We start from the raw sequence: 19,713 nt of genomic DNA, 5'->3' as shown, positions 1-19,713 counted from the left end.
CAAAGTGAAATAAAGTAAAATATACAGGGAACCAATAGTGAAGGGAAGGAAACCGGGACTCAAGTCAACGATTTGGAACAAAATGAATAAATAAACATCCAACCAGAACAGAATGAAGAAACAAAATTTCAAAAAAAATGAAGAGCTTAGGAATCTCTGGGACAACTTTAAATGTTCCAACATCCAAATCATAGGGGTGCCAGAAGGAGAAGAGGAAGAGCAAGAAATGGAAAACCTATTACAAAAAATAATGGAGAACTTCCCCAATCTGGCAAAGGAAAGAGACTTCCAGGAAATCCAGGAAGCTCAGAGAGTCCCAAAGAAGCTGGACCCAAGGAAGCACACACCAAGGCACATCATAATTACATTACCCAACATTCAGGATAAGGAGAGAGTCTTAAAAACAGCAAGAGACAAGGAGAGAGTCACCTACAAAGGAGTTCCCACAAGACTGTCAGCTGATTTCTCAGAAGAAACCTTGCAGGCAGGAAGGGGCTGGCAAGAAGTATTCGAAGTCATGAAAGGCAAGGACCTAAATCCAAGATTACTGTATCCAGCAAAGCTCTCATTTATAATGGAAGGGCAGATAAAGTGCTTCCCAGATAAGGTCAAGTTAGAGGAGTACATCATCACCAAGCCCTTATTATATGAAATGTTAAAGGGACATATCTGAGAAAAAGAAGAGATCAAAACTATAAACAGTAAAATGACAACAGACTCACAACTATCAACAACTGAACTTAAAAACAAAAGCAAACTAAGCAAACAACTAGAACAGGAACAGAACCACAGAAATGGAGATCACATGGAGGGTTATCAGCAGGTAGAGGGAGGGGGGAGAATGGGTGGAAAGGTACAGGGGATAAGATGCATAAATGGTAGGTACAAAATAGACAGGGGGAGGTTAAGAATATATAGGAAATAGAGAAGCCAAAGAATTTACATGTATGAGCCATCGATACGAACTAAGTGGGGTGGGGCGGAATGCTGATGGGAGGGGTGTGCAGGGCAGAAGGAAATAAAGGGGAGAAAACAAGGACAACTATAATAGCATAATTAATAAAATATACTTCAAAAAAGCAATTCTTATCTTGAAGAGATGCATACTAAAATAGTAATGTAGGAAAAGACTTAAACTCTAGGGTTTTTGAAGAAAGGCTATTTACCTCTTCAGGTTTGTTAAGGGCAGCACCTGAGCTAACTGAGCTCAGCCCTGTGCCAGTCACACCCTGTAACAGGTTCTCAGCAAACACTACTCCCCACCTCTGAGGGTGTGTAATCAGCCAAAATGAAAAGAAATGTGGGAACAGAGCTCAGAAACTCTGCTTAGCCGGTAAAAACCTCAACCTGTCCAGCCAGTCCTGCTTCCGGCCTCCACAGGCTGCTCCCTGATGCACTACACGCATTTTGTATGCCTTAGTATGTTGTTGGGTTTTTTAGTTTATATGTGCTGTTCCTAGCATACAAACCTGCAGCTGGATGTACCAGGGAATCCTATCTAATGCTGCACTCAGTCACCCCTACATTTTCCTACTTCCTTCATAGCGCTTATCTGAAATGGTGTTATTTGTTAACAAAAAATCAAGATCAACAAGAATTAATTAGATGGGATTGAATTAACTGAAGAATATAATTATAATTTTTATGACTTCTTGTTTGAAATATTGCTGACTCTCTAATGTTTTGCTTTTCCAGATTTAGGGAAATGTTTTGTCTTTGTCAACAATTTGGTAAAATATACCCAGTGAACAAATCAAAACATTTGCTTTTCATTCCTACATGATCCCTCCAAAATCCAGACACTGGAGTATACGTTACTTCACAACATAGTTATTTGCCCAAGTGCAATGAGAATCTGCTCTCCTTATAGCAGGACACAAACGAAAATATTGGTTATATCACCAGGGCTTTGAGTCGCACTTGAGGAAGATGTGAGTAGACTCCAATATGAACAGACAGTTTTAAGGAACTAAGGTTGACTTTATTGAGGCAATAAAAGCCCCTTGGGAAATCATCCTGATACCTTGCTTACAGGGTGCTAGCAAAGCAGTCTTAATAAGAGTTTATACATATCTGGTCAATCACTGTTCTTTCTTCACTTTTTAAAATTATCAGCCAAGCTCTGTCCGGGTTGTTCAGATGGTTGGAGTGTCATCCTGATGAGCCTGGGTTGCAGGTTCGGTCCCCCGTCTGAGCTCATAGGCAACTAATGCCATAGGCAACTAATGAATGCAGGAATGAGTGGAACGACAGATTGACGTCTCTCCGTCTCTCTCCGGTCTCTCTCTCTCTCTTTCCCTTCTAACTCTCTAAAATCAATGAATAAAAAATTAAAAAGTCAACAAGCCAAGTTTAATATAAATAAATTAGTTTTACTGTGATTATCTTTGACAAAATGGCAACAATTAAAGAAAACAAAATGTTTTTAACCTTTATAAGTATTACATTCTATTCCTAATGATTGTCTTTGAGGTTTTGTTATATACCTGTAAACTGGACTGAATCTAGAATTCGTCTAGTCTCCTCAAATATCTGGCTACCTATCTCCAAACTACCATTCCTAGTTTTCTCCCACCCCTCCGATTTGGAGTCCGTAGAACAAAGACTGCTCTTCAGTCTCCTTGGAAGGACTTACACCAGGTCCTCCTCACTACCCAGACGGCAGCCAAACTTAGGGACTTGAACCTTGGGTACACATCTCACAACTGAAGAGGACTCAACCTGACAACTGGTCGTATGCAAGCATTGGAGACCTCCAAGTCCAACTGACAAGGAAGAGAAGTAGCTGACATCAGTGTAGACTGCTTTGTCTCACGATGCCAAGTCAAGACTTCATATTATACTTAACTGTGAAACCCTTCCTTGTTCTCTTTCTTTCCTTTATTCTGGCATTGGCCTGCAAAGATAATGCCATCATCCATATCTCCCAGGCCACTGCTAAGGGAAATAACTTCTGGAATTTGGAACAACTTTTTATTTCAGGCTAGGAGCTTCCCAAATGCTCCAAAAACTGAACTGACCCTCGGCTTCAAGAGGCAAATGTAACAGTCCCTGTGAATGTGTCTGTTAGCAGAGCCACTGAAGTGGAAGCAATCCTTAGTGGAAGGACTTATCTTTGTGCTGATTATCATTTCCCTTGAGCCTATAAATGCTGTGTGCTATGTGAGAACGTGGGCCCCTCCCCGCTCCCACCCTGTGGGAATAGATGAAAGCCAGCTGTAAGAGTGCCGTGGGACAGACCCTGGGAGCCTGGCCAGCTCCTCGGTCAAGAAGGGGCCAAACAAACTGCTTCTAGATGTGAGCCCCGACTGTAAACAACTGCAGAGAAATAGCTAGCATTTTGATCTCACAGCAGCTTGCCAGTGAGCATAGCCCTCACCCGCGTGTGCCCCGTCGCTTTGTTTTCTGTACTTCATATAACCCTGTGCTAGGAAAGCCTGTGTTACGGGAACTTCACTGGCTGGCAGCCCCTTGGGCACACGAAAATCTTAATAAACTCATGTCTCTCACAGCCAGTCAGCTGGGTTATTTCTTTTTCTTTTAATTAAAAAAATATATACGTTTATTGATTTGAGGGGGGTAGAGGTGAGAGAGAGAAACAGAAACATGTATGTGACAGAGAAACATTGAGTGGTTGGCTCCTAATGGGGGCCCCAACTGGGAATCAAGCCCACAACCTGGGTATGTGCCTTGCCTGGGAATCCAACCCCAAACATTTGGTGTAACAGACAGCGCTCCAACCAACTGAGCCACACCAGCTAGGGCCTCTGGATTATTTCTTTGGAATGAGCAAGCAATATGCTGAAGTTTTCTCTGACCTTGGATCTTTGCATAACAAGTACCTAGATGTTGGCACATAACCAGGTAATGACTCTTAGGTTATCGAACTGCCCCTAACTTTCCATAAACAACCTCCTTGGTTAGCTCTTCTGATTTATATCATCAGGCTAGAAAGGACCTATCAGGAGGCATTCACGACTCAGTATTCTCTTTCTTTGGCAAGGCCATACTTCCCTGGTTAGGAGTAAATATAAATGAGAATATGACCAGAAACCTGTCCTTAACTTGAAAATAATTCAGAAAACATTGCTAAGATAAAAGCTGCCACTGGTCAATATTGTTCTCAATAAATACAATGGACCCTGGCTGGTGTGGCTCAGTCCACTGAGCGCCAGCCTGCAAACCAAAGCGTTGTTGGTTCAATTCCCAGTCAGGGCACATGCCTGGGTTGTGGGCCAGGTCCCTGGTAGGGGGTGCGCGAGAGGCAACCACACATCGATGTTTCTCTCCCTCTCTCTCTCTCTCTCCCCCTTCCCCTTGCTCTAAAAAATAAATAAAATCTTTAAAAAAGTAAATACAACGGCCCTTGATTATCTTTCAGCTGAGCAAGGAGGTGACTATGCTGTAGCTAACACTACCTTCTGTGTCTGAATGAACGCTTCCGGGGAAGTTGAAACTCAGTTATGTAAAATGCCTGATTCAGCCACTTGACTTAAGAAATTGACTGCTTCAGCAGGGTCTTCCAATGACTTGTTTAATTTTGATTGGCTTGGGTCTTAGGGACCATGGTTTTGAAATGCACTCCAACCATTGGGAATTGTCCTGCTTCTATTAATCATAACAATTTCCCTGGTGCATTGTATTCTCTCAAAAGCTTTTAAATATCCACAGTGCTCACCACTAAGCAAATGCTCTCCCTAAGACTGGAACATCAGAAAATGAATGAAGATAATGACCAACTGACTTAAACACCGGGAAGCTGAAACTGTGACCTGTGAATATCACAGAAATTCAACAAAAATGTCATGGCCTATGGTGCCACACAAAGGGCTGCTGAAAGCTGTGAGGACAACAGAGCAACAGCTGTGAGCGGCACTAATGACTTAATTTTTTTTAAAGGAACAAAAAGGAAATTGTTTAAAGGAACAAAAAGCTCCAAAGGGAGTCATTTGTCCTAAGCAAACCGAGACTTACTACCTAATCTAATTGCTGGTACAGCCTTCCCCGGGAGTTTAGTCTTACCTGGGCAGTGTGCAGTTTTCTGGTCGGTACCCTAAAGGAAGGGGAGGCAATCTGCCACATAGGTCCCTTTTATCCCCGTAGGTAGGTTATCTAAACCTAAAACAATCCTTTTGTTTATAACTTCCATGTCTTGCCTTTGAAAACCTTTTTATTTCTGTAGCCGTTTGGAGCTCCTCTCTATTTATTTGCCAGGTGGAAGAGAGGGAGAGACACATTGACCGGTTGCCTAGGCAACCTGATGGGGACCAAACCCACAACCCAAACATGTGCCCTGACTTGGGGAATTGAACCAGCGACATTTCACTTTGTAGGATGACACCCAACCATCTGGGCCTCCCTTGTCAGGGCTGAAGTAAAAATGGGTTTTCAGTCCCTTCTTCCAGCACCTCTGCAAATAACCACGGCTCGCACTTGGATGTGTGTGTGTCAGTCCTTTTTGCCTCACAGGGTGCCTCCACCACTCCGGCCTCCTCCATGAAAACTCCACTGCTCAGTCAGGAGACATCTGTTCTTCACTCCTGTGTCCCCATTTCAGAGAAAGAGCCTCTCCTGAAACTTCCAGAAACAAAACACCAAACCCTCCACAGCCCTTCTGGATTTGGGCCTCCCCACCCTCCTCTCCACCAAAAGGAACAAAACAAAACAAACAGCAAAGAGCCTAGAGGGATTGGAAAACTGAGCGCTGGAGTCAAGTGAATCTGGGTAGAAATCCCGAGGCGAGGGGCGCCTTGGAGGAGCCACAGAGACCAGCCAAGTGAGGGCACAGTGCATGAGACAACTTGCAATCAGTAACAGACTCTAGAAAAAGCAAAAGAACTGTTTGTGTGGAGTTAGAATTTTCAGAGCTTTTGAGAATAGTCTGGTGATGAGGTTTCTTTCTCTTTCAGATCTTGGATGTTGGGCTGGAGCCAAAAGGCAGGAGAGTAGGGAGGAGGTAGGGGATGGGACCCTCAGGAGGAGGCAAACCAGAGGGCAGGGTGAAGGCAGGGTGAGTGGAGGCAGCCTGGGGACAGGAGGGGGAAGGGGAAGCAGCAGCCCTCAGGGACTGCCCTCTGCAGGGCAGCTGCACCCCAGGCTGACTTGGGTAGAGCTTGGCTGACTACCAGTGCAATGGTGAGGATGCAGGTGCAGGAAAGGGTCAAGGGGGTGAATGATGTTGGGGATGACAGGGAACCCTGCCCTGGCAGCCACAGAGGACCTTCTTTGTGGACTCATGACCCCTGTTCACCCATGGGAACCAGGAGGACAGGCACCCTGCACACCGAGGACCAGTTTTGCTCTCCTTCCCTCCACTCTGGTTTGGAAACCCCATGGCTCTTTCTGTTGGCAATCTGAGGCCTAAATGCTGTTCCTTTCACTGCGCAATAAGACTTCAGCCCAGAGCTTCCATCCAAGAAGCTAAAAATGGCTCTGTAGACACCGTGTCATCGGGTTCCTAGAAGAGTGGGGCACGGGTACCCTGTCAGACAGCCAACTTGGAGGACAGAGGGAATCTTGGCCTTAGTATGGAGACCAGTTTGGGGGAGTTCCTTGACCAGCCGTTCAAACCCTGGGGATTCCAGAGGAGAGCAGCCCCAGAGTTAGCAGATCAGGCCTCAGTCTTGCTTTGGTTCTTCAGCAAGCATTTGTCATTTGCCTAGGGATCATGGCATGTTCCCGGGACACTATAATAGCTGGCTCAGCACCCTGGCACTCATTGAATCCTTCAGCTGTTTAGAGGAAGACCCTGAGATTTGTGACTTGTCATAGGTCAGCTAGGCACGGTGGCATCATGGTGGGGTGCCCTTGGGCCCTGCTACCCGCCCCTGGGGAGCTGTGGTGGAACCAGGCTGGAAAATGAGCTATAGGCGCTCCACTTCCACCTCCAGGTTTAGGAGGGTAATGATGGGCATCGAGGAGTTTCCCACACTTCAAAGCTCAAGGGGAATGAATGGGTCAGGGGAAAGTGGAACCTGGACGCCACCCAGTCGTGGTTCCTGTCGGGCAGCTGTGGAAGGAAGACATGGGTTTCTGTAGGCTTTGGAGGGTAGGGTTGCACCTGTGGGAGCATTGATGTCTGGTATAAGAGGATAATCTCGGGAGCTCACGGAGCCGTGCAAGGAGGAGCAAACAGGCCCACGCCGTGGATGCCTGCAAATGCCAAGAGACAGGTCCAAGGATAGACCTGAGTGTTTGGAGGCCCAGGAACAAGTGCAGGACATGCACACGCTCACACAGGCTTACCACCTACACAGGCACATATGTACATGCCCACACAGGCTGAATATTCTGGCAGGCACCCATCACATAAGCACAGAGAACACGCGCAAGTCTAGATGCACAGATACACTCCCACAGGCCCACTCATACATACGGGAGCACAGCTTTTCACACACAGACACATATTCACAACCCAGGTACACACTCATACAGTCACATATGTAGAAGCACCGACACGGGCACCATGGAGGCGCACAGGCACAGAAGCAAACTCATACCTGGCCAGGCTGAGCACAGGCCCAGCACAGAGCTGCATTGCACGGGCACACACGCCTGCACACACCCCATAACTCAAACACCAGCTGCCCAGGACATGTGAGAGTTTCCTGGCCAGCTGCCCTTAGTCATTCACTCTGGGCTGAAGCCCTGGCCCTCCCCCTGCTCCGCCCAAACCCCCTGGTCACATAAAATCCTTCCTTTTGCTCCTGCCCTAGCACGGCCTCTCAGGCACTTCCTGCCTCTGCACCAGGACAGCTTCCCTTCTCTGCCCTCTCTTGGCAGATCCAGCGGGACCAAAACATTCCAGGCAGCAACATGGGTAAGGAGGGGGCCCTCTGACCACCACAAACACACACTGCCCACCTGGACCGACCTACAAGGAGTGGCAGAAAACCTGGGTGGGGGTAGCTGGTTACGGAACACAGGGCTGGACTCTGCTCCTCTGTCCCCACCCCCACTCCACCCCTGCATTTAGCAGCTGGGAAGGGTGCTGGGAAAGGTGACCCTCGGTCCCACTGCCAGCTCCCAGCTGTGGCCTGGGGTCTGGGTACCTTTATGCAGCTGAGACAATCAGGCACTAGGCACTTAGCAGTGGAACCTCTATGTCCCTGGCAGTCACCATAAGAGACAATCCTGATGTCAGCCCCGGGCCAGCTTCTTGCTGCAGGGAGTAGAGAACCCAGGCTTCAATGTATAGGACAGCTCTCTAGCCACCTCGAATCACCAGTCCCTCTTGCGGGACAGGGAAGCCCACTCTCACTGGGGCCTGTTGACCCCCACTCCACCTTCTCAATCCCCGAAATCCTTCTATTCCCCCATCTGTGGGAATGGATATCAGGCTGTAGAGGCGTTCGGGTCTGGTTGGAAGTGTTGAGGTCCTTGTTCCCTTAAATCTGGCTCTTTCCTGTGCTGGCAGAATGCTCAGCAGCCAGCCTGGCCCTGGGAAAACTTAATGAGCTTCGCTGGACTCATCTCAAACCCAAAGATGTTCAGAGATCTGGCTTGAGATGCTTAAGAGAAGGGGTGCTGATGCCCAGAGGGGGAGCCAGGAGATGATGCAGGCGGCCTCACCTCCTGACACCTTCGCCTCTCTCGGTCTCTGTTTGGCTTGGCAGTGTTTGTATCTCTGTCTGGAGTGTTGAATTGCCTTCCCTCTCTGTCCAGACCCTCCTTCCCTGCTCCCTTGTCTCCCCTGCCAAGCCCCGACACAGCTTGGCTGGGTAGCAGAACAACTCTCCTCAATTCCTTTGGACTGGATCTCCCTCTCACCCTTCCCCCACCTCCCACCTCCCACCCCCACTCCTACTGCCTGGGACACCCCCTCTGGTACAGCCCTACCCACATTTACCCTTTACAGAAGTCCTACACACATGTCTTATTTGACCTTCATAGCTACCTAGAGAAGAAGGTCAGATATTATTACCCACTTTTAGCAAATGAAAGGGAAAAAGTGGAGAGAGTAGATATCAAACCAGGAGCTTAAAACCAGGTTTCTGGACTCCTAAACGCTGCTGCCGCCTCTCAGCCTCCTAAGTCCTTGGCAGCTCCCGGGCTGGCGGTCTAGGCCCAGGCAGCAGTACAGGCTCCACCCCGGCTGTTCCTGGCTCCCCACATGCGGCCCCCAGCTGCCAGGACACTGGCCAGACTGGCCCTGGCACCGGGCAGGAGGAGTGTCCCGTCCTGAGAGCTCCACTCTGGGATTTCCTTCAGCCTGCAGCTCCCTCTGTGTTATTCCTCAGCCTTTCCTCCTGGTCAGGCCCCAACCCCTGATGCCTGATTCCTGATGCCTGTCCTGGCAGCCCTCCTTCTCATCAGCTGACACGCTCCCCAAAGACCAGTGTGGCTGCTCTTGCCAGGCTTCAGGGGACAGGAGAGCCACTGTATAGCTCTGGCAGGTGGGCCTCTGAGCTCTCCAGAGTGGGCCAAATACCCTGTTTTTTATATAAAGGCAGTAGGGCCCACCCAGGATAAAACTGTTCTAAGGACATCCAGGTCCTATCAGCCTTGTAGCCTTGAACTTCAGCCTCCTAAGTCTTACCAGATCCTCAGTTGTGTAATCCAAACTCTGGTCAGCAGCCTTGGATCAGGACCCAAAGGAGAGGAGAGCATGAAGTGTCCCAGTCTCTGGAAGAGACACCTGTTGGTGAAGGAAGTGAACTGGCACTGCCCTTGACCCTGAGGGCTGTTCCTGAGTAACAGCCAGTTTTTCTGGCTCCAACCTGCAAGGACAGAGCTACATATCTACCTGCATCTTCTTGGTTACTCTCCTCAAAATGGACACTGGGGAGATTAATTAATGTGCTTAGTTTCCCACGGTTCCTGAGTGACCAGCTGGATATGAGACCCGAGTCAGTGTGACAGACTGCACTGTGCAGCCTCCACTGCCCTGGTCCTTCCCCTGCTCTCCTTTGGGTACTGCAGAGCGTCTGTTCACCTTCAGGTCATATGTCTGCAGTGCTTTTGGTCCCACCCAACGCCATCAGGGATTTGGGGTGCTGGGAGGATGGAGTGATGGGCTGGTGTTAAGATGGGACCTGGGACAGCGCCTTTGCCTTGGCCTGGTAGGGGGGTGGGTCGCAGCAGGTAGGGAAGCAACCTTCAGCCTACAGGGTGTGGTTCTATCAACACTTCGCATTGTTTCCGCAGCTACCAAATGTGAAAAGTGTGGACCCGGGTACTCTACCCCTCTAGAGGCAATGAAAGGTGAGTGGGCGATGTCAGAGACTCAGCACCTTGGGGAGAAGCTGCAAGTGAGTGCCCTCTACTGATGCCACAGCTGCTGGGGCTGGGGGACCTCAGACCCTGGCCTTCACATTCAGGCACACCCAGTGCTGTCCCTGCCACTCCTCTCCACCCCACCACCCCCACTGCCTGCTTTTTACTTCCAGGACCCAGGGAGGAGATTATCTACCTGCCCTGTATTTACCGAAACACGGGCATCGAGGCCCCGGACTATCTAGCCACAGTGGATGTTGACCCCAAGTCTCCTCAGTATTGCCAGGTAGGTGGGGCTCGGACAGCAGAGTACCCTGTGATCCCTGCTCTAGTCCTGGCCTGGGGGTGCCCTTCCCCAGCCCCATGTTCCTTCGTCCTCCCGGGATGTGGTTCACTGCACGAGGGCACCCAGAGGTCCAAGGGGAGTGTTGGAATCCAGCCTACACCGCACTGCGAGCCAGAGTGGGTCCAGTGGGTGCCTATTCCCAAAGCAAACGGAGGACTGGTGTGGCTGGGCGTCACCCCCTGCCCCTTTCCCGTCCTAGGTCATCCACCGGCTGCCCATGCCCAACCTGAAGGACGAACTGCACCACTCGGGATGGAACACGTGCAGCAGCTGCTATGGGGACAGCACCAAGTCCCGCACCAAGCTGGTGCTGCCCTGTCTCATCTCTTCCCGCATCTACGTGGTGGATGTGGGCACTGAGCCCCGTGCCCCAAAGCTGCACAAGGCATGTTCTCTGCCCCTGCCACTTGGGGACCCTCATGTACCCCTACTCTGGGCAGCCTGTGGGTGGGAAACTATGCCTAAACTAGCTGCCTCCAGCTCTTGGGCAGGGTCTGGGCTCAGCGGCAGAAAGGGGGTTAGACTCAGCGGAGAGTTATAGGTAGTCGCCTTCCAGCACTGTGGGGCAGGGAACTGGAGAGCACTGGGGAGGCTTCTCGTTTTTACCTGAGTGGGGAGGAGCCATTTCTCCCAGCCAGTCCGGAGCCCATGGCTTTCCTTAGGCAGGAGCCTCCACTCTTCCCTCTCAACACTTTGTTGACTTTCCTTCCTCTTCAGTGAGCACTGGCTGCTGGCTGCTGGTGACACAAAGTTGACACTGGCATCGGCCCAGCCCAGGAGGAGCTTACGGTCCCACAGGGCTGTGAGTGCCTCAAGATGGGAGAGAAGTCCATGCTCTCTGCCTTGGGAGTTAGCGGTTGCTCTAACTCTCTCTTGCTGCTTTGCAGAAGCGACCAGACTGAATCTGTGCCATATTCCTGCAGGGAAAATCATGTCATGTGTTAGAGGGAAAGAGGATTGGGTCAGCAGATAGAAGTGGGGAGTGAAGGAGTAGGGAGTGGGGACGCCCAGCCCTGTAAGATTCTAATGCCGGTCCTAATTCCCCTCTTTAGGTCATTGAGCCCAAGGACACCCATGCCAAGTGTGGCCTGGGCTTCTTCCACACTAGCCACTGCCTGCCCAGCGGGGAGGTGATGATCAGCACCCTGGGCGACCCCAAGGGCAATGGCAAAGGTAGCTGCTGACACTGCAGGCACATCTGTGGGGGCAGCAGGGTCCCAAGAAGAGAAAGGATGGACTGGCCTTCTAGGGATAACAGGGGGCTTGGTCTCATCCAATATTTAAACTGCAGTCAAGTAACTTCAGTTCTTTCCATTTTTTTCTATGAAAATGAGCTTTGGTTAATGAATTCACTTAAAAGTTATAGTTAGAACAGTCTGCTGTGGAGCGTGTGAACACAGATATGGCACCAGAAAATGCATACATTGAATACCAGCCTTAGCAAATTTAGGAGCAAATCTCATAGTTCTTGGGATCCTGAATCTCTGCATTTGCTGTCTCTTTTCTGATGATGGAGATGACACTTATAAAATATCCACTTTGTGACAGACACAACCTAGGAGATGCATCCTGCTACGATCTTTGTTTAACAGATTGGAAAGCGGGCCAGATTGGTTAAGTAACTTCCCTGAATCATACAGCTGGTGAGTCGCAGAACTGGCACTCAAACCCAGCGACCAGGCCCCGGAATCCATGTCCTATCACCACACTGGGCTGCTTCTCTCCAAGCCTTACCTGTTTCATCAGAACTGCCATCCAAGGGCTTGCAGTGGGATATCAGCTAAGGTCATCCAGTTAATTTTACTACACTAGACTCTACTTAACTGCTTTTTCCAGGAAATGGCAGGACCATGACATTGCTAGATTTAATGACACTTAGGAGTAGACTCAAGTTGTTTTGTAAAGAAGTGTCAACATGTCATAACATACACAGAGGGGAAAAACGTACTGAATATTCATACTGAACTACAAATAAGTACAATGTGTCTGCTGTATGAAAAAATGCAGTGAGCAGAATGGAACTTAGACTCAGGCAGGAATCCCACACCGAAAGTGGGAGGCTGGGTGAGGGAAGCACTGGTTGCTGAGTCCCAGAAGGTCTCTTGGCTCAGTGGGAGAAACAGCTCCCCCATGGTCTGGGAGAAGGATGAAGTTGATGTGTGGCAGGGGCACAGAGTAAGTCCCCACCTCCCACCTTACCCTCTGGGTGAGACCTTTTGGACACCTGAATTTAAGGAGCTGACAAACCCAGTGGGAGGAGAGGGTACCAGGTAACGGACTGGGTACCTATTGGCCTGGGACGAGGGCTGGGTGGGGGTAGTCCCTCGACTGCCCCTACTGCCACCCTCCTCCCTTTCTGCCCTGCTCAGGGGGTTTTGTGCTGCTGGATGGAGAGACCTTCGACGTGAAGGGGACATGGGAGCGACCAGGGGGCGCTGCGCCTTTGGGCTATGACTTCTGGTACCAGCCTCGACACAATGTCATGATCAGCTCTGCGTGGGCAGCTCCCAAAGTTTTACAAGAAAGCTTCAACCCTGCTGATGTAGAGGCTGGTGAGAACTCCCCTGGGCACACACCCTCTTTCTGCTCCCGAACCCTGCTCTCCAGCCTCTCACTTCCCTCGTGTGGACCCCAGACCGTGAGTGATGGTATAGGATGTGTTGAGTGCTCTGGTTGTGCTGGTGTCCTTCTGCCATATTCAAACTTCTTCCCAGTGTTGGGCCCCATCCCTTCCCGATGCCCTCCAGGTCTGATCTTGAGCCCATCCTCGGGCCCGTTCCCACCCAGGACTGTATGGAAGACACTTGTACGTGTGGGACTGGCAGCGACATGAGATCGTGCAGACCCTGCCGTTACAGGACGGGCTCATCCCCCTAGAGGTCCGCTTCCTACACAACCCGGCTGCTGCCCAGGGCTTTGTGGGCTGTGCCCTCAGCTCCACCATCCAGCGCTTCTTCAAGAATGAGGTGACGCGTGCCCTCTGGCCCTGTCCGGCAGTCCTGTTGTTGCCTCTGCCCAGGCTTCTGAAGCCATGACACTTGCTCCCCTCTCCCTAGGAGTGGCCAGAACTCTCTGCCTGGCTCTGCCATCCCAGACGTCTCCAGAACCAAAATCAGGGCCACCTACCCGCCTCTCTACTCTCAGCCCTAGGCTATTTCCACTTTAACTCTAACTGGCCATACTTATTTGCTCACTTAGTCAACAAAATAGTGTGTGAGTTTCTATGCCAGGTGCTAAGCACAGAGTGGTGAAGCAGACATGAATCCTCTCTTAAGGAGCTTGTGCTGGAACTAGACCCTAGTGGCAAGGTGGCCCTGCATCCACTGTCTCCCTGTAGGCAGGAGGCCCTGGGGAGAACCAGGTCTGCCCCCCACCTCCAACTCTGACAGGCTCATCTCTCCACCCCTAATCCCAATGCAGGGAGGCACCTGGTCGGTGGAGAAGGTTATCCAGGTGCCCCCCAAGAAAGTGAAGGGCTGGATGCTGCCTGAAATGCCAGGTTGGTGCCCAGGGAAGGGTGGGAATCAGGAGGTTGATTTAGCCTGGGGATCAGGAGTCCTTAAAGCCTCTGAACTGCACCCCTACCCCAGGCCTGATCACTGACATCCTGCTGTCCCTGGATGACCACTTCCTCTACTTCAGCAACTGGCTGCACGGGGACCTGCGGCAGTATGACATCTCTGACCCGCAGAGGCCGAGGCTCACCGGACAGGTGGGGCCCTGGCAGGGTGGCGAAGAGGGAAGGGAGAAGGAGGAGAAGAGGGGCTACATGAGGAAAAGGGAAGAGGTTGGGGGTTGATAAGGGAGGTGCAAGAAAAGCAAAAATGGGGCTGGAGGGATGGTGCAGGCCAGGACTGTGGGGAGTCCTGGACTAACTGGGCACAGAAGGGAGGGACCCTGACTGAGGCGAGCAGCTCTCCCTGCGCTGCTGTCCTTCATCTCTGCCCCTCCCACTCAGCTCTTCCTGGGGGGCAGCATTGTGAAGGGAGGCCCTGTGCAAGTGCTGGAGGACCAGGAGCTAAAATCCCAGCCAGAGCCCCTGGTGGTCAAGGTGAGGATCTCTCCCATGCCCGCGCGCACACTCAGATCCAGGCTGGAGAAGCGTGGGGTAGGGGAGAGGGCAGCGTCTGAGGACGCTCTTGGCGGTTGGGTGGTACCTACGATCTCCTCCAGCATCCTGGAGACTGACCCCTGGTTTTCCCAAGGGAAAACGGGTGGCTGGAGGCCCTCAGATGATCCAGCTTAGCCTAGATGGGAAGCGTCTCTATGTCACTACGTCGCTGTACAGTGCCTGGGACAAGCAGTTTTACCCTGATCTCATCAGGTGAGAAGCAGATAGCCTGGGCTTTCCTCCCCAGTCTTCTTCTCCCAGATGGGTCTCTTGGCTTTCTGAGGACTCCTGGGGCACCCCGCCTGTCCCCACCATACAGACCCCACTCCCTCCTCAGGAGCCCATTATACACTCACAAAGTCTGGGGGAAGAGGATGGCGACCCCTGACCTCTCTCTTCTCCCCTCCCCACTGCCACCAGGGAAGGCTCTGTGATGCTGCAGATTGATGTAGACACAGAAAAGGGAGGGCTGAAGTTGAACCCCAACTTCCTGGTGGACTTTGGGAAGGAGCCTCTGGGCCCAGCCTTGGCCCATGAGGCCCGCTACCCTGGGGGTGACTGCAGCTCTGACATCTGGCTGTGAAGTTCACCCCTCAGAGCCCCACACCACGTTCCAAGGCCTCACCTCCCCAGGGGCCTGGCTTCCCTCCATTCTCTCTGGGCCACCACCCTTGGCAGCTTGCCCACCAAGGTCAAGCTTGGCTGTTGAAATGTATTGAACTGTGTTTTCATTTACCAGCCACTGTTATGTGTTGCTCACTGTGTTGTTTTTATATGCGCTTTTCAAATCATTTCACACACACAAAAAAAATAATAAACTGGTGAACCTATTCCTTAAGTCACCTTGTCTTTGGGGGCATGAGGCCTGCGATTTCTCTTCTGTTGACCCTTTCGATCTCGCACAGGAAGTCCCTGAAGAGGACTCTGGGATTACTTATGGTCAATAGTTCATACCAGTGATTCCAACCTGATGCTAATGGTGCCAAAATATCGCTTTTATAGCCAGGCAGAACCTGAAAATTTCAGATGTGGTTATAATAAGACCATCTACAGGAAAAGAATGTCAGTCAGTGTTCCTAAACTTAAAAAGAGAAAAATCTGTGCTTTCGTTTAAAGAAGCTACAATTCCACCCACTATCCCCAGAAGGATGTAATGTGCCCTCGCATGCAGGGGACGCCCTAGACCCCGGTGAAGATAAACAGTGCAATGTATCCCCCCTGCTGGTGAGACTCCCCAGAGAGCACACAGTTGTAGGAGGTTAGGAGTGTCACCTCCCCTCTGGAAGGCAGGAACGTCACCCTGCAGGAGGGCTGGGAACACCCACGTGCACCCACCCTACAGACCAGGCCCTGGTACTCTTGTCTCCTCGCCGGGACAGTGTTTTAGAACTTTGGCCAGATCAGAGATGTCTCCTTTCACTGTGCTATGTCTTCAACCACTTATAAAAGGTCTGAGATGGAAAATTTAAGAAGCTAAAAGACAACAACCAAGTGGTAATGCTATCGGCCCTTTTATTCTCTTCCCGAGGCCAGATGCATTCAGGGATTAATCCTCATTCTTTTCAATCTTCCACAAGGGTGTCTTTTTTTTAAATACCAGAGTCGTCTGGGAACACCCAGGATGGCTAGGCCACCCCAAGAATGTACCATACTTTCCTTCCCTTAGAAGTCGTTTAATCACACTTCTAAAATAGCTACCTCAGCTCAAGTCCTGAGTCCCTCCTCCTGCTTCACCTTTGGAAAGCCTCCTTCCCTGACCCCTCCGGGTTAAGGGCCTCCTGCACCTAACCTCAGCATGAACATATGTCACAGTGAATTGTAACTTCCCACTTACTCCCAGCACCTGGCTGGGATATGAGCACACAGTACACGTTCATGAGTAAAAGAATATAAGGGAGGTGCTTGGGATGATTGAGGCGTTACAGGGAGTCCTGGGATTCACTGGGTCTTATCCAAAGTTTCTCTCCTAGGTTTCTGCCCCATCCTTTTCAATAAGCAAACTTCTTCGGGAAGAGAAAGGATCATATAGTTTTTCATCGTATATATTTCTAGAAGTTTAAAATTCCATTCAACAAGTTGAACCTCAAGCCCTTTTCATAGCAGAATGCAGGGGGCCTATTTGAAGACTGCAGGGGTTGTGTCTAAAGGACACAGGATATACATGACAAAGGACTTGTATGTACAATACATGAAAACCCCTGAAACATCAACAGTAAAAAACCAAACATTCCAATTATAAAATGGGCCAAACACATGAACTGACATTTCACCAAAGAGCATATACAGATGGCAAATAAAGGCATGAAAAGATGGCCCACATTGTCAGCCATTAGGAAAATGCAAATTAAAATCATGTGACTTCACTACATACCCATCAGAACTGCTGCAAGAGAAAATAGTAGTAACACAAAATATTGGTGAGGATGAGAGAAAAGGACGGGTCATTCGTACATTACTGGTGGAAATGTGAAAGGGTACACCCATTCTGGAAAGTAGTTTGGCCGGTCCTTATAAAGAGAAACATGTACCTATCATATGTCCTAATAATTGAACTCCAGAGCATTTATTTCAGAGGATCAACAATGTATAATCACATAAAACTTTACACAGTTGTCCTGGGTGGTGTGGCTCAGTGGATTGAGCACTGGCCTGGGAACCACAGGATCGCTGGTTCCATTCCCAGTCAGGGCACAAGCCTGGGTTGTGGGCCAGGTCCCCAGTTGGGGGCGCTTGAGAGGCAACCACACCTTGATGTTTCTCTCACTTTGTTTCTCTCTCTCTCTCAAAATAAATAAATAAAATTTTGAAAATATCTACACAATTGTTCATAGCAGCTTGACTTGTAATAGCCAAAAACTGGCTATGTCTTTCAGTAGGTTAATGGTTAAACAGCTGTGCCATATACCCATACCGTGGACTACTACTTGGCAGTACTAAAAGAAAAGGACTAAAAAGTCTTTCATTTCCCCAGTGAAGAATGTTTTATATGACAAAAAAGTCAAATAACTGTACATACGTGGGCATATTTTTGAATCTTTATGATTTCATTTTCATATATTTATATTTAACTACATCAGTACTTATTTACTTGCTGTAGCTTTAAGGTGTTTGAAATCGGGTAGAGTAATTCTTCTATCTTTTAAAAAATATTTTATTTATTTATTTTTAATTAAGAGAGAGGGAGGGAGGGAGAAAGAGAGGGCAAGGAAGATGGATTGTTTACCTCTTGCACACCCCCAACCAGGAATGGCCTGCAACCCAGGCGTGTGCCCTGACTGAAAATCTAACAGATGGTCTGCAGGCCAACCCCCAACCCACCGGGCCAAACAAGGGCTGCAGGGGGCGGGTGGCAGTGGGGAGCAATGGGGAGCCAAATTGGGACAATGGTAAGAGAATGACAATAAAAAAAAAAAAAAGAAGCAGGCTACAGCAGTCTGCCACGGGAAGAGGGGCAGGGAAAGACTGTCTTGTCTTTTCTAGTTTCATTGATTTTTCTTATACATTTTATTTTATTTTTGATGACTTTTTTTTCTTTATTGGATTTATTGGGATGACATTGAGTCACAAAACCATACAGGTTTCAAGTGTGCAGCTCAAGAAAACATCATCCATGCGATGTAATCATCACCGTAAGATGTATTGTGTGCCCATTGCCCAAAGCAAAGTCTCTTTCCATTTCCACCTGCCACCCCCCCCCCACTTTCCCTCTGGCTATCACCGCATTGTTGTCTGTGTCTATGTGTCTAACTTTTATTTTGCTTAATTCCTTCACCTTCTTTCATCCAGCCTCCCAACCCTCTTCCCCTCTGACAGCTGTCAGTCGGTCCCATGCCTGTTTCTATTTTGTTTGTCAGTGTATTTTGTTCGTTAGATTCCACACATAAGTGAGATCATATGGCATTTGTCTTTCTCTGACTGGCTTGTTTCACTTAAAATAACAATCTCCAGATTCATCCAGGCTGTTACAAAAGGTAAGATTTCCTTCTTTTTTACAGCCAAGTAGTATTCCACTGTGTAAATGTACCGCGGCTTTTTAATCCAGTCATCTACTGATGGGCGCTTGCACTGTTTCTAGATTGTAGCTATTGTAAATAACACTGCAGTGAATAAAAGGTTGCATACATTCTTTCAAATTATTGTTTCGGGTTTCTGCAGCTACATTCCCAGAAGTGGGACCATTGGGTCAAAAGGCACTTCCTTTCTTAATTTTTTGAGGAAACCCTATACTGCTTTCCACAGTGGCTGCACCAGTCTGCATTCCCACCAATTATGCATGAGGGTTGCCTTTTCTCCACATCCTTGTAAGCACTTGTTTATTAATTTATTGATGATAGCCATTCTAACAGGTGTGAGGTGGTATCTCATTGTGGTTTTAATTTGCATTTCTCTGATGACTAGAGACATTGACCATTTTTTCATATGTCTATTGGTCATCTGCATGTCCTCCTTGGAGAAGTGTCTATTCAGGTCTTTTTCCCATTTCTTAATTGGGTTGTTTGTCTTCTTGGTGTTGCATTGTATAAGTTCTTTATAAATTTTGGAAATTAACCCCCTTATCGATGTATCATTGACAAATATGTTCTCCCATTCATTGGGTTCCCTTTTCGTTTTGTTGATGGTTTCTTTAGCTGTGCAAAAGCTTTTAGTTTTACATAGTCCCATTTGTTTATGTTTTGGTTTTTTTTTCCCTTGCCCAAGGAAATATACCAGCAAAAATATTACTATGAGCAATGTCTGAAACTTTACTGCCTATTTTTTCTAGAATTTTTATGGTTTTGTAACCTATATTTAAGTCTTTAATCTATTTTGAATGTATTCTTGTGTGTACTGTAAGGTGTCAGTCTAGTTTCATTTTTTTGCCTGTATCTGTCCAATTTTGCCAACACCATTTTTTTTAAGAGACTGTCTTTACCCCATTGTATGTCCTTTCCTCCTTTGTCAAATATTAATTGACCATAAAGACATAGTTTTATTTCTGTGCTCTTTATTCTGTTCCATTGATCTCTATGTCTGTTCTTGTGTCAATAGCGTGCTGTTTTGA

At 48.8% G+C, this 19,713-nt stretch overlaps 1 protein-coding gene and 1 long non-coding RNA gene across 3 annotated transcripts in view; one reads left to right on the top strand and one right to left on the bottom strand.

Annotated features, from left to right (window-relative positions):
• SELENBP1 (selenium binding protein 1) overlaps window positions 1-15,502 on the top strand; it is a 32,322-nt gene extending 16,820 nt beyond the window's left edge. The window contains exons 2-13 of one of the 2 annotated variants that reach the window (XM_024572993.4): window positions 7,716-7,819; window positions 10,147-10,203; window positions 10,389-10,501; window positions 10,761-10,946; window positions 11,614-11,734; window positions 12,931-13,113; window positions 13,349-13,527; window positions 13,982-14,060; window positions 14,152-14,273; window positions 14,520-14,612; window positions 14,767-14,885; window positions 15,093-15,502. In XM_024572993.4, coding sequence (XP_024428761.1) covers window positions 7,816-7,819; window positions 10,147-10,203; window positions 10,389-10,501; window positions 10,761-10,946; window positions 11,614-11,734; window positions 12,931-13,113; window positions 13,349-13,527; window positions 13,982-14,060; window positions 14,152-14,273; window positions 14,520-14,612; window positions 14,767-14,885; window positions 15,093-15,255 — 1,419 coding nt within the window. In that variant the 5' untranslated portion in view covers window positions 7,716-7,815 and the 3' untranslated portion in view covers window positions 15,256-15,502. The remainder of the gene's footprint in view (window positions 1-7,715; window positions 7,820-10,146; window positions 10,204-10,388; window positions 10,502-10,760; window positions 10,947-11,613; window positions 11,735-12,930; window positions 13,114-13,348; window positions 13,528-13,981; window positions 14,061-14,151; window positions 14,274-14,519; window positions 14,613-14,766; window positions 14,886-15,092) is intronic. The other variant, XM_024572963.4, reaches the window with a different exon arrangement.
• Window positions 1,960-9,634, bottom strand: LOC128779653 (uncharacterized). The gene is made up of 2 exons (XR_008425729.1): window positions 9,539-9,634; window positions 1,960-2,309 (listed from the first exon to the last, which is right to left on the bottom strand). It is a non-coding gene; the product is annotated as an uncharacterized lncRNA (long non-coding RNA).
• Window positions 15,503-19,713: the final 4,211 nt, after the last annotated feature.

Source organism: Desmodus rotundus, chromosome 12 (assembly GCF_022682495.2).
Source record: "Desmodus rotundus isolate HL8 chromosome 12, HLdesRot8A.1, whole genome shotgun sequence".
NCBI classification, from domain to species: Eukaryota; Metazoa; Chordata; class Mammalia; order Chiroptera; family Phyllostomidae; genus Desmodus; species Desmodus rotundus.
The sequence above is the reverse complement of the archived record's forward strand: the minus strand, read 5'-3'. Positions and strand labels throughout refer to the sequence as shown.